Below are 15,202 nucleotides of genomic sequence, written 5' to 3'. Positions count from 1 at the left end.
GCGATTCTCTCCTCTCTCTGCCCCTCCCCTTGGCTCTCTCCCAAAATAAATAATAAAAAACTTAAAAAAAAAGATAAGTATTTAAAGTATGGGGGTAGGGATAGGTGAAAGGAAGCAGCAGAGGTAAGCCCATGGAGAATCTTGATCATCAAGCTAAGAAGTGTGGTGCTGGTGTGGGTGAACATTCACATACGGAAGGCCAGAACGGGTGTGGGCTGGTTGAACAAGATCTAAAATCTCTAAAATATGCTTTCCCTACAAGCCTGCCAAAGTACCTATGATTTTTTTTTACTATAAAGCCCAAAGTAATAATCATATTAACCAAAACCAGCTGTTACTTCTTACTCTCCAATTAGTTTATCAGATTTGCTAGCCAGGTCAACTTTCACAACAACCATATGAAGTCATTACCCTTTATTATCTCATCTTACAAATGAGAAGACCAAAGCACAGATCGGTTGAGTGGCTTGCTCAGAGTCACATAGAATGTAGGTAGCAGATACAGGATTCAAACTTAGTTACCTCCGTCCCAGAGTTTGTTCTCTTAACTGCCATATTATCTCAAATCTGTCTTCCAGTTCACTATTTCCCTCTTCAGCTGAATGCATCCACTGTTTAACCCACTTGATGAACTTGTAATTTCTATAACTCTATTTTTCAATTCCAGAATTTCTACATAGTTATTTTAAAATCTACTTTTAAAAATCATACTATCTTGTACTTGACCTATGGCTTCTATTTCCTCATCTCCACAAAAAATTTTATGTATGTACATATGTATAAAGTTTCCCATGAAACTTTAAAAAAATTTTTTTTACATTTATTTATTTTTGAGAAACAGAGTGAGACAAAGCATGAGCAGGGGAGGGGCAGAGAGAGATGGAGACACAGAATCTGAAGCAGGCTCCAGGCTCTGAGCAAGTGGTCAGCACAGAACCTGACATGGGGCTCCAACTCACAAACTGTGGGATCATGACCTGAGCTGAAGTCAGACGCTCAACCAACTAAGCCACCCAGGTGCACCCCGATGAAACATTTTTTAAATGTTTATTTATTTTGAGAGAGAGAGAGAGAGATCGATCATGAGTGGAGAAGGGGCACAGACAAAGGGAGAGAGAGAGGGGAAGAAAATCCCAAGCGGGTTCTGAGCTGTCAGTGCAGAGCCTGATGCAGGGCTCGAACTCACGAACTGTGAGATCTTGAGCTGAAATAAAAAGTCACAACTTTAACCGACTGAGCACCACTCAAGCTCCCCTCCCATGAAACTTTTTTTTAACGTTTATTTATTTTGAGAGAGAGAGAGAACAAGCAGGGGAGGGGCAGAGAGAGAGAGAGAGAGAGAGAATTTGAAGCAGGCTCCACACTTTGTGCTGAGCCTGGAGTGGGGTTCGATCTCACAACTGAGATCATGACCTGAGTCAAAATCAAGAGTAGGACGCTTGGGGCGCCTGGGTGGCTCAGTCGGTTAAGCATCCGACTTCGGCTCAGGTCACGATCTCACGGTCCGTGAGTTCAAGCCCCGCGTCGGGCTCTGGGCTGATGGCTCAGAGCCTGGAGCCTGCTTCCGATTCTGTGTCTCCTTCTCTCTCTGCCCCTCCCCCGTTCGTGCTCTGTCTCTCTCTGTCTCAAAAATAAATAAATGTTAAAAAAAATTAAAAAAAAAAAAAAGAGTAGGACGCTTAACAACCTGGGCCACCCAGGCACCCCTCCCATGAAATATTTTAAACATACATTCTCTCTCAAATTGGTCTATTGTCTTTAGTTTCCAAGTATGAGCTTTTCCATGTGTTTTGTCTACTGGCTCTTGCTAATGGTGGCCTTCTTTTATTCTTCTCTTGCATGTACTATAATTTTTAAAAGTAAACTTAACATCAGTAGGAGTTTGCCGGTCTTATTTAGTGGTTTTGATTTTAGAACTTTTGTTTTTGGTGGGAACGCCACACGTACTGTGATGGTGAGACAGTTTGTGAGCTGGTTTTAGGTTGTCCCCTGTCAGGGTCTCAGAGTTTAATCAATTCCAGACCAAGTTTTTACATTATCTTCTTGGTCTGTGGCTTGTATACTACATGAGAAGAACTTCAACCCCCAACCCCCATACAGCACAGGTTGGGGCTTGTATTTCCTGTGAGTGATCCCAATGTCCCAGGGTGGTTTGTGGACTGCCACACATATCCTCAGCAGAATTCTCCTTCTTGCATGCTTGGTCCTCACTAACAGCTTAAGCAGTGAGGTGGTTGACTATGGCCTCAGTTCTGATCCCCAAAGGGTATTGAAACTCTAGCCCCTAAGAACCATACTCATTGCCCATATTTTTAGAAAATCTTTTAATTCCTTCTTGCTGATCATTGCTCTACCATTGAGTTTGCTCTTCTGGCACCTGGAGATTTATCTTTTTTGCGTGCCAGCCTGGCAATGATCTTTTTTTTACATTGTATATTTTCATCAGCATCTCTCCGTAATCAGGGGGGAATGTGCCTTGACAGCTCAATCTATCAAATTGACCAGAAGGCTTTGATTATACATTTAGATACCAGTCCTTTCCACTTGACTCTGTGTTCACAGAGGACAGAGACCTTTGTCTCATTCATCTTTCACTACTAATTTTTCAGACAGTGCCCAGACCAGAGTAGGAAGCAAAAAAGATTTGGCTGATGAATAAAAGAATTAATCAGTTCTCTCTCACTCTAAATGGGAATGAAAGACCATATACTAATTATCTTCTAGAGAAATATGATACCAAGAAGCTCTGGAAAGCCATCCATGCCCTCTGGAAGGCTCATGTTGAACACACAAAAAGTGTGCCTTAGCAAAAAAAAAAAAAGTGTGCTTTGTAGCAAGCAGGTTCACTACTATTGACACTACTTTCTTGAAGGGCAACCACTGCTAATTACAGTCCTGGTCTGGTAGAAGTTCAAAGTCTGGCAAGCTAGATTCTTGACTGGTGGCTCTGCTGCCTTTTTAGCAGATACTGATGTTCTTTTATAGCCATAATTAGAACCTGATCAACATGTAGTGTACAATGATATCATTTTTACTGTTGGTGCCATAAAGAGCTTGCCGATTAAGTTCACACTGTTTTTAAGTAGGCTCCACACCCAATGTGGGGTTTCAACTCATGGCCCTGATATCAAGAGTTGGATGCTCTACTGACTGAGCCAGCCAGGCACCCCAAGTTCACATTCTTGAAAGCACCTTGCACAGCACTTGTCACATAGTGAGTATTGAGTTAAGACTTAGTGTGTTTTACGTCTTCTTTTACATTAAAAAAAAAATGTAAAAATATTTGTTGACAATCTATTGCCTCCTAGGCATTGTGCCTAGTGCAGGACATGGAAGGGAATAATATACAGTCCCTGCTCCAATCCTAAAGTAGAAAAAGAATGTCCAAAGTAAATTTAACAATAGAAAATTATTCTAAATGTCCTCCTACTTAAAGTGAAAAGATATTTCACCTTATCCCGCCACCCTAAAATGCCTAATAAAGTATAACCATCAGAATATGGGTTACCTGGTTGACTCAGTTGGTTAAGCATCTGACTCTTGATCTCAGCTCAGAATAACCTTGCCTATTACTATTTTATAAGGTTCTCTCTCCTCAGAGAGGAAATACAACTCGCAGTGAACACATGAGCAGACAAAAGAGAGCTGATTATAAAAGGCATCTGACATAAAGGACAATGATTTTTGAACTTTTATCACTATAATCCCAGAACCTAGAATCATGCCTGAAGTAAAGTAGAATAAGTTTGCTGCATGTTTTGCACATATATATACAGAGGTGCCCATCCACATATATGGCCTAAGTTGTCACTCATTATTCCACACATTTATTGAGGATTCCTATGAACAAGAGTCTGTGTTAGATTTTGCAATGGAGACAAAGAAAAAAGAACAAGAACGAGAATAAGATAGAAATCCTATTTACAAGGAGCTTTCAGGCATAAGAATGAGACAGACAGGTGTATAAATCACCATGATATAACACAGAAAATGTTAAGAACAGAGAAAAGGTCTATGGGAGTTCCAAAGAAGGAAAGGCCACTTCCTGCTGAGGGATTAGATAAGACTGTGGCTAATATAGAATGTGTTGTTTTCAGTCTTGAAGGATAAGTAATTTGTGGCGTGCAGAAGGGAGAAAATGGGCACTGGCAAAGAAAAAAAGGGGTGATTCAGATGGAAAGAATAGCTTAGGCAAAAGGAGAGAGGCAGAAAAGCACAGGGTATATAAGAAGAAATATAAATTTTGCTGGAGATGCATAAAAGGATATAAAGGGTGCTAAAGAGAAATAAGGCTAGAAAGGTAAGATGAGCCACATTGCAGGGGCTTTGAAGGTGTCCTGATTTACCATTCCAGAACACAGGGTCTCTATCGAGTAACCAGAGCTTAGCATATGGTGGAGCTTAATTAATACTACAACAACTTCATAGCAGGAACCTGTTCCCCACGTGCACACAGGAAGCTGCCATCTGTACGCACAGGCAATTACAAACATTCCAAATACTCTGCCCTGAACCCTGCAAGCACATCAAATACTCACTGTAAAAGGTCACCCAGCAAACAGCTCTGATCAATCCTGGCTCAGGCAGAATCAAATCCCCTAAATAAGATCCACTAGATGCAATGTCAGGAAGGTCAGAAACAACCCAATTTCACATCTTGAAGCATTTTTACCATATGGAACATTTTAGAGGAAGAAGGGAAAGGAAAGAGGAAAAAAAAAACCCTCTCCAGAAATCATAGAATTCCAAGTAATCAAATATTAAATAATCACAAAGTAAGCAAGGGGTTTATTTTGGCCCCCACCTCCTTCTAATGATCTAAAAAGCAGCTGATTTCAAAGAAGGCCATGCCAGGATTAAAAATGGAGTTTCACGCCTCCCCCCTCCTCCTCCCCAGTGCATCCCCATTGTGTACCTTTGTCGAGTTCACTTGAAATGTTCCATGATGAGGTAGGCACTAACTCAGCAGTGACTGACAACTCTGTTTCTGGAAAGAAAAAGAAGGGAGGGGAGAAAGACAAGGGTGATATTAAATATATAAGTAACTTATGGGCTGTTAGAAGCATTACAGGAGATTTCCAAAGGCACTGCCTTCTGAGAGAGACCACTGCAATCCCATAGCTTATTAAACTGAACAGCCGCTCTGCTTGCCAGGCAGAGGCGCCTGCATTACAGAGTCTATCCAGATGAGCAATCTGTAGGCCAGATTCAAAGAGGTGTTGTTGTTTTTTTTTTCTTTAAAACATGGGCTTGAAAATGAAAATACAAAGATTTCATTAACAAAACAAACTAAACCTGCAGAAATGACTGAACGTTATCAAACATCAACTCTTCCTTTTCTTGTTAGAAGATCACTCTTAGACAATATATTCAATAGTCTTTCCATGAAAAATGAGAACTAAGTTTGCTCTTTCTGCTGATTTCACTTGCTGTGTTTGTGAATTGATAGCGTTTCTATTAATGGAGAAATCTATTTCTCTACATTGAAACTTAGAGTCAAGACAAATGAAAGCTAAGTTTTTGAATATGAGAGTCATGTGAGGTAACTAAACTCAAAAGACAATTTTCAAAACCACCATAAATTAAAGCAAACATGCAAATCAACAACAGAAAGGGCATAAGACACTACGAAGATTTAAAAACTCTACAGTAGTAATAGACTGTAATATACAAATGATGTTTTTATTGTTGTTTTTGAAATTTTAAGCCATGATGATGTCATGCACATTTTAATAGGGTTGCATTAACCTCCCCTTAGACCACACACACACACACACACACACACACACACACACACACACGTACTTTAGTACATACAGAACTTTAGTATGGAGCAGAATCTTGGAGAACTCAATGCCTACAACATTAGATAATGACACCCACATGAATCCATTTTCCTTCCTTCAATCTGGTACAGACATCATTAATCAATTATGGCTCTTTTTGCCTGTTAAACCTGAGATCTGCCTTAGAGTCTTTCCAGTACAGTGCTCTAGGTAGACACTAAAAATGGATCTGAAATGCAAGGTGAACTTTTTAGTAAGTGGAAGAACTGGGATTCAAATCCAGGTCTGTTTCTATTGCCTACATATCTCCTAGTAGCTCATGCTACCTGGTACTCAGGTCTGTGAAACCTGATTTGTTTTTCATCTTACCTCTCTCTGGCTTCACCTTTTACCTAGATAAGCACACTTTCTACTGTTTCCTTATTTACTGATAGGGCTTGGCTGCCACTTGGCCATAGAAATCACACACCATAGTCAGTGAGCTTTGTCAAGAACAGGATGTTTATCCACTGAGACCTTGCAAAGACCCACTTCTAGTTTGTCTACTGGGTCTCTGATCAACCTGCCACCTACAGCAGAGACAAAAGGGTTGTTTGGTTTGTGCAGACCTCCTTGATTTGCCCTGTCCCAGCAGCAGGTGGGAAAGAAAGAAGACAAACCACGCATACCCTCCTTAGTGCAAGTGGCCCCAGTCCCCTCCTATGTCCTGAGCTAAAAATGGCACAGATTCTTTAAAGGGGACCTGAAGTCAGGTGCACAGTATGGCAGGAACCTCAAATCATATAAGATTGCAAAATATGAAAAGAAAAAGAAAACAGCATCCCAGGTGGGAAAAATGCTTAACACAAAACCACAGTAGAAGGCAGGGCTTCTGGTATTAACCACTTGTCCTAGGAATGGGTATTTCATGCAGGTGACTTCATGAGGAAAAGCTAATTGTCTGTATCTGAGGGCCCTCCATGAAGGACTCCAACCACAGCTCCGCTTAACCCTGTTCCTGTTGCCACCTACTTTGGCTCTTTGAATAATGGCCCCTTGTTTGCAGTATTATGGACTACTGTGGTTCACCTTCCAAAAGGGCTCATCAAGCACTCCAATACCCAGACTTCAGGGAGCTTGGGAAGAGAAGCATGGCAGCCAAGGCAGCATTTCAGGCAAAGAAGCAAAAGGTGGGGAAGTGGTGGGATTAAGGCAGATCTTGACGGCATTTACATTCAATATTTTCATAGCTTCATCTTACTGCTGCTCACAGTTAAACTGCCAGAAATATAGGTTTCATTTTACAGTATTAATTTTTATAGAAAGTTAGCTCTATGTCCCTTGGTTTTTCTAACCTGACTTTGAATTGCTGATTGAGTATAATTTGGGACCGATGACAAATGAATAGTTTCTTGGCACTGCTAACAGTAAAATTATTCCCCATGTGTCCCTGGACACTAATTACTACTTGGTTCTTAGACTATGGCAAAGATAATTTCAATTCGCAAGCTCATTTAGTGATTGTGATGATTCTGAGGAATTCTGTACTCGGCCTCAAGATCTATTCCTTCAGATAACCACATGTTCAGCTTCTCGATAGAGTGATAATAAAAACAGATAAAATATTTTAAAATATGAATAACCTTCCTAAAAAATACTATCTTCCAAGGCCATATATTTTAAAAGAAAGGGTGATTATTTTATGTGAAAAGTTTAATGTTAGCAATTCTCCCTCACACACACACAAAATGATGTTTAAGAAGCTTCCCCTCCCCCAAAAGGAAGATTGACTTATATGTGAGAAAAATTCAGTACGTCTCAGCTTTGACTCCATGGAGTCAAAGGTTAGTAGTAGCTTTAGAGAGAGACACAACCATCAGCCTTGACCATGTAGGATCTCCACTAATGGATTCAGCTTCTTTCCTACCTCCTCATCATGGAAAAAGGAGGAGATATTTCCAAGGACATTTCATACCAGACTGGCAACATCTCTTTGTGTAAGAGTATTGTGGTAAGAGCAAATTAATATGTACCAATTAGTAGATAGTTGAATAGCTAAATTACTAATTTTGTGATCATAAGCAAGTTATTTAACATCTTTTGACCTCTATTTTCTCATCTGTAAAATGGGGACAATGAAAGCCACCTCACAGGACTGTGGTAAGGATTACATTAGATTCTGGTCCAAAAGGGTCCTGCACAGTGTCCAGCATAGAGTGAGCACTGAAGATCTTTTGTGACTTCCTCTCTGTCTAGTAAGGCAGATAATAGCCATCCTCTACGTGGACATACTCGAGGTTTGAAATAACACATTCTCCATGCTTTTAGAAAAGACTCTGTATTTCTCATGCCTTACTAATCTAAGCCAATCTTTTCATTTTTGTGAGGTTTTCCCGAATTGGTCACCAGTTCTCTTAAGAACATAAGTGTTTTTATGTACTTTTATCCAATTTAGGCAAATCAAGCATGTTTTAGAAAACTCCAGCCCTTATCTTCCCTGACCTCTGCAGGAGGGCTAACCATTCTTCTCCCGATTTAATCAATAGGACCTATTATCTTTGCAGTTTCACTGATGATTGACTTCTTGGCACGGATTCTGCAAACCATAAGGTTTTGGTATTTAAGCCTGAACAGTGGGAGTGTTATTTGGAGGAAAGGAAAAAAAAAATAAGCCTTGAATCCTCCTCATTGATAAAAGCCTGTGCTCTCTGAAAGGATTACTGGTTCATCTCAGCAGTTGGCAGGTGGAGACCCAACGTTCACAGGATGTGGAAGCTCTTATAAGAAGCACCCAGCCATGCCACATCCTGTATCCTGATCCAGGGATACGTGACGTTACACAGACATAAACCAGCATACTCCAGAGACTAGAGGCCAGCCCAATGGTCACAAAGGCCAAGTGTGAGGGAACAAATGTCTATCCCATGGCCCTCCTTGACCAGAGACCCTGAGTCCCAGAATGTTGTATCTGGGTGTGCCTTACTTATAATTCTGTTTTTTGCACCCACAAGATTTTGTGGGACATTACAGGATGTAGGGAGAGAGAGGACAAGAGGACAGGGCTCTAGGCCCTCCTTTGTCAGGAACAATTTTCTGTTTCTCTCTTTAACGTATCAGATATTGTGGAAAAGTCTTCGATGCTCTAAACCAAAAACCAAACAAACAAACATTAAGCCTCTAATATGGTATGGTCTTCTCATTTTACAGATGAAGAAAGTGAGGCCCACAGTAGTCAGGTGATTTGGCGAAAATCACAGAAGTTCTAAGTAGAGCCAGGCCTTAGAAATGGCTTAGAAATAAACGCATGCTGCCTTCTCTCTGTGATCCATTTTCTACTGTCTGTGCTTCTAAGCTGTGATATGTACCCTTAGAAGCTAAGTTCAGAGAGACACACAGGGCATTTTCAAACAGCCAGGGTCAGTCCCACTAAACAGGCACACCCTTCTTCTCTGCTTATGATCACTGGGGGCCAGGGGAGGGTGGGAAGGAGGTGGGCAAGCTGATGGCTTTGAGTTGTCTGCTGAAGGCTCTTAGCCATGGTTGTTTCCTGACTCCAGTGCCTCAGTGGAGGAGAAGCCCATAGCCAGGTATCACCAAAAGTACCTATTTGGAAAAGTAACAGGCAGTTTACACTCTCTAACAGCACAAGGGAGTTAGTCAGCCAGGGCGTTGCTGCAGCTCTGGGATCACAATCACCCCACATCTGGGATCCTGAATGAGGGGTCCTTCAACTCTGGGGACTGAACTTACTGAGAGAGGGAAGCGAGAGCCTTTCTCACCCCAGGTGGGATAGTCAGTACTGGAGAATTACTATGCTCAGTGTCTACAAGGACCTTATAATCCTCAGTGGCCTCAAATTTGGATTTCTGATGTAATCTTTAAATGAAATTAATAGTACAGTCACAGAGAGAGAAGAGGGCACAATTTTGCCACCTTAAACCCCCTGCTCAGGAACCCAACCACACCACCTACACTGCACTATGAAAACATATTTTTTAAATAAAACCTGTAATGACTTTGTAAATAGCACAATTACCATAGAGGTGGCAAAGCCATAAACTTGTTGAAGAAAACTTTAAAGTATACTGAACTTTGTAGTGTTATTCATATTTTTATATAGAGGGAAGTGTAAAAAGCAAAATAAAAAAAATAAGAAAGATAAAAAAGGTGTCCAGGTTTTCTTAATGTGTAAGGGGCTCCGAGATCTTGTCAAAAATCCATAGTTAGATACCATTACTATCTCCATTCTAAGATTGAAGAACCTGAGATTATTAAGACACTTACTTGCCTACACAGCTTGTTAGGATAGAGGTAGGAATTCTGATCAATCTGAGCAGGGCGTCTGACAGCAGAACCAGAGGGTCTCCAAATCTGCCAAAATCAGGGGAGAGGGGGGATCCTAAAAGGTGTATCCACTTTCTCTCTGGCTTAAGCCCCTTCAGCCACAGGAAAACCCTGTGAACTCTAAGCGCTGCAGAATACAGTTTGAGACCCTGTACCTGAGACCACACACCTCCTCTCTATCAATGCCTGGTTTCCTAATTCTAAAACCCAAAAGGATAGTAAGGACCACAAGGGGAGGGGAGGAAATACTCCTTGACTCACCCTTATATGCCTCTTTTTTATTTGTACAGACTATTTCCTTCTTTAAATCTGTTAAATTAATATTACGGATCACATGCACTTCTTATATTTAAAGGGATTATGCTATACAAAGCGCCACAATGACATACATGTTCTTCAAAGCCAATAAAAGTAAACTTGAGGGGCACCTGGCTGACTCAGTGAATAGAGCATCTGCCTCTTGATCTCGGAGCTGTGAGTTCAAGCCCCATGTTGGGCATGGAGCCTACTTTAAAAAAAAAATCTTGAAAACTATCTTACTTAAAAACTTTTATATTTGGGGCACCTGGGTGGCTCAGTCAGTTGAGGAACTGACTCTTGATTTCAGCTTAGGTCATGATCTCACAGTTTGTGGGACTGAGCCCCATGTCTATCTGTCTGTCTGTCTCTCTCTCTCTCTTAAAATAAATGAATAAATAAGCTTAAAACAACTGTTATATTTGGGCTCTCTTCCATTGAACTCTAGAGAGTCATTCATTCATTCAATACACATGTATATTAGCACTTTCTGTGTATAAGAACTGGGATGAAAAAGCTTGTCCTGGTCCCCGGCATTTTCAAGAACTCAGTCTCAGGAAGGAAAGTACAGAAACACAATTATAAACAGCATGCTAGGGTAACAATAGAAACTGGCAGAAATGGCCTTCTAGCCCCATAAGCCATTCTCCCCACCCTGCCCCAACCAGGCTAAAAACATCAAGACTACTGAATAAAATATCACACACAAAAATATAATGCATGGCTGAGGTTGAAAGGAAAGAAATTCTCAGGTGCCAGAAAGGAAGAGAATGGTAAGTGGAAGCTAATGTGGGAGGTGCCTTATAAATACAGACCATCTGAGCTGGGGTCTCAGTTTCAAGGTTCATTTGAAAATGAAAGATGTGTGGATAAAGAAAATATGATATATATATATATATATATATATATATATATATATATATATATACACACACACACACACACACACACTCACTCACACACACAATGGAGTATTACTCGGCAATCAAAAAGAATGAAATCTTGCCATTTGCAACTATGTGGATGGAACTGGAGGGTATTATGCTAAGTGAAATTAGTCAGTCAGAGAAAGACAAAAATCATATGACTTTACTCATATGAGGACTTTAAGAGACAAAACAGATGAACATAAGGGAAGGGAAACAAAAATAATATAAAAACAGGGAGGGGGACAAAACAGAAGAGACTCATAAATATGGAGAACAAACTGAGGGTTGCTGGAGGGGTTGTGGGGGGGATGGGCTAAATGGGTAAGGGGCATTAAGGAATTTACTCCTGAAATCATTGCTTCACTATATACTAACTAATTTGGATGTAAATCTTAAAAAATAAAAAAATAAAGTTAAATTATAAAAAAAAGAAAAGAAAATGAAAGATGTGGCCAGAGAGAGATCTGGGTTCTTGCTTAAAGCCTTTACTAGAGCCTGGGAGAACATCCCCATCTGTGGGAAGGGCTGAAAACACTTCCTCTAATGGCCTAGAGAAACTGCTATACCCTTGCAGTCTAGGAATTAGAAGGGGGAGGAGGCCACATCTCCAAAAGAAATCAAACGGTATGTAAAGACCAGAGAAGTCCAATGTACCCTTCACCCAGTTTCTCTCCAAGATTACAGCTTGTAGAATCATGGTACAGCATCACAATGAGGAATTTGACATTGTTACCGTGTGTATGTAAGTTCTATGTCATTTTATTACATGTAGATCCATATAACCACCTCTTTAATCAAGACAAAGAACTATCATTACCACCAAGATCTCCCTCATGCTGCCCCTTTATAGTGACACCCATCCCCCAAACATTCCTAACATTTGGCACTTGACAGTCTGTTCCCCATCTCTATAATTTTGTTGTTTCATGAACAATATATAAACAGACTCCTACAATGCCCTTGAGATTCACTCAATTTGTTGCATGTATCAATGGTTTGTTCTTTCTCATTGCTGAGTAGTATTCCATAGTATGGATGTACCACACTTTGTTTAACCACTGACCTAGGACATTTGGTTGTTTTCATTTTCTAGCTACTAAAAATAAAACTGTTATGTATCCATTCACAACCGTTTGTGCTAAATTCTTTATTTCAGTAAGAAGGAAGGTGAATCTAGAAAGAAAGAGTTATATGCAAGAAGCAATAGGCAAATAAACTGGAAAATATGTTGAAAATATTAAACAAGCCTTGATTCTAAAAATAAATATGTGATTAGAAGTACAACAGGGGCACCTGGGTGGCTCAGTCGGTTAATTGTCCGACTTCAGCTTAGGTCATAATCTCGTGGTTTGCGGGTTCGAGCCCCGCATCAGGCTCTTTGCTGACACCTCAGAGCCTGGAGCCTGCTTTGGATTCTGTATCTCCCTCTCTCTCTGCCCCTCCCCTGCTCCCACTCTGTCTCTGTCTCTCAAAAACTAAAATGAAACGTTAAAAAAATTTTTAAAAAATACCACAGAGGTAAAAGAGGGTTCCAAGTCAGCATCGAGAAGGAGCACATCCCCCAGTTTAGGGAGGGGGAACCTAAGGATGGCTGGTGCAAAGTCTGTTCCACTCTGACAGAAGGTCTGGGTGTTGGAAATTCTATGGCACATTCGTGGAAGTGCATGTAACTCAATAATGGTCATACTTAATTGCATAGTATCAACTTTTTCCAACAAGTAAACAAGTAGTAATTTCAAAATCCAGGGGCTTCTAGTTTTGTTTTTTTTCTTACAGATAAAAAAGCAACATCCCAGCTAATTACTGGGGAGGCAGGATCTTCTTAGGGTCAATGCAAGTCCTAGGAGAAATTTCAAAATGGCTCAAACCTTGATTTTCCCCAAGAAGTTCAAATGACTGGATCCAAAGTTAGCACTTCCTCACTCACCCATGGTGCTGCTCAACGGATGCTTAGTGGAACAAAAGAATTGGTTTATTTCTAGCTTCAGAACAAGTTGGCAAAGACATAATAAAGAAAAGGAGGAAGCATGCTGAAAAATCTTTAACTCAGAAAATGGTCTTATCAATCTATGTAGGTTTCATTTCATTTTCTTTCAGTTGCTGCATAGACAACTCAGATTCCCAAAGACATCAACAAACTTCACTTATTTGTTCTGGTTTCCACTTCACTGCTCTTCCTTATAGGCTTTTCCCCTCAAAAGTGCCTCCTGGCAATTTTTTCTTCCTCCCTGCTGTGTCACCTGTACTTGTCTTTGGTGTTTGCCATTTAATCTTCCCCCTTTGTATGGCCCACGCACACTTTCGTATTCTCTTATCAATTTTGTAAGAAAAGTCTATTACCCTGTAATTGTCTTTGGTCAGTTCATGGTCTTCTGTCATTCAGAAGAAACAAGAAACCCAAGAAAGAGGCTTTCCTAGCTGCAATTCCATGACTCTCGACTCTTGGAAAACAAATGAAGTCTAAGTTAAGTTCCACACACAATAGGAGCAAAGTTAAGTTGTGCCAGGTGACCCCTAAACAGCATATTAGCATACAGTTTGGAAAAAGAGATGGCCACAAAGGATGTCTTTAAAAACTCCTTACTTTCACCTGGAGTTTAATGTTATTAAATTTGTTTGTTCAATGATTCCCCCATTTATTCATTCAATAAATATTTCTTGAGCACTTACTCTGTTTCAGACCAGCTAAGTGCTGGCTGGGTGCTAAAGATATAATGAACAAAATTAAGACCGTTTCTTACTTCACAGAACTGTGTGGTAGGAACACATAGAAGTAAACTAAGCGGGGCACCTGGGTGGCTCGGTCAGTTGAGCCTCTGACTTCAGCTCAGGTCATGATCTCATGGTTCATGAGTTTGAGCCCCATGTCAGGCTCTGTGCTGACAGCTCAGAGCTTGGAGCTTGCTTAAGATTCGGTGTTTCTCCCTCTCTCTCTCCGCTCCTCCCCGGCTCTCGCTCTGTGTCTCTCTCTCTCTCTCAAAATAAATAAACATTAAAAAAAATTTTTTTAAAGAAGTAAACTAACTGTTAAAATATAGTATGATAAATACTGTGTATGTGTGGTGGAAATGGGGATGGGGGTAAATGGAACTAGCAGTCTTGAGGGATCCTGTTCTGACCAAAACCTTTGGTGATAAACCTTACATGGTTTATGGAGAGCCAGATGTTTAGATGCATACAAGGATCCTGGATAATCTAATTTCCTCCTCTGAATAAAACAGGTATGCCCCACCTGCCAGAGTCCCATAACTTCCCTTCCCTGCAGAACTTGGCTACTAAAAGAAGCAGGGAATGGCTGTCCCAAGATCAGTGATTTGGCTTTAGCCCTGTATACTTCTTAAATTGATTCTTTTTTTTTTTTTTTAATTTTTTTTTTCAACGTTTATTTATTTTTGGGACAGAGAGAGACAGAGCATGAACAGGGGAGGGGCAGAGAGAGAGGGAGACACAGAATCGGAAACAGGCTCCAGGCTCCGAGCCATCAGCCCAGAGCCCGACGCGGGGCTCGAACTCACGGACCGCGAGATCGTGACCTGGCTGAAGTCGGGCGCTTAACCGACTGCGCCACCCAGGCGCCCCTCTTAAATTGATTCTTAACAGGGACTGGGTCCTTCATGCTTTTATCTTCTTAGCAATGTAAATATCTGCCAGGAATGGAGGGTTAGTCTAACCTGTCTACGAGGTTCCAAATTTTCAGTTCCTTATAGCTTTCTAATTTACACTTGGCTCCGAAAAGAGAACTAACAGTCTATTTAACATGGTACTTTGCACAGGTTAAATGACTTCTGCTCCAGCCAGACCAATGAGGAAATAGAATACATACAACAGAAGGTTTGATGCACAAACTTCATCTCCTTGAAATAGTGT

General features: G+C 40.7%; 1 protein-coding gene across 1 annotated transcript in view; it reads right to left on the bottom strand.

The window, feature by feature from the left end:
- ROR1 (receptor tyrosine kinase like orphan receptor 1) overlaps positions 1 to 13,266 on the bottom strand; it is a 179,309-nt gene extending 166,043 nt beyond the window's left edge. Inside the window, exons 1-2 of the mRNA XM_032594084.1 lie at positions 13,263 to 13,266; positions 4,916 to 4,987 (exon numbers count right to left, since the gene is read on the bottom strand). Of these exons, the coding sequence (XP_032449975.1) occupies positions 4,916 to 4,987; positions 13,263 to 13,266 (76 nt within the window). The remainder of the gene's footprint in view (positions 1 to 4,915; positions 4,988 to 13,262) is intronic.
- Between the last annotated feature and the right edge of the window lie 1,936 nt (positions 13,267 to 15,202).

The sequence above is a fragment of the Lynx canadensis genome, chromosome C1 (genome assembly GCF_007474595.2).
Source record: "Lynx canadensis isolate LIC74 chromosome C1, mLynCan4.pri.v2, whole genome shotgun sequence".
NCBI classification, from domain to species: Eukaryota; Metazoa; Chordata; class Mammalia; order Carnivora; family Felidae; genus Lynx; species Lynx canadensis.
This window is presented reverse-complemented; position numbering and strand designations above follow the sequence as displayed.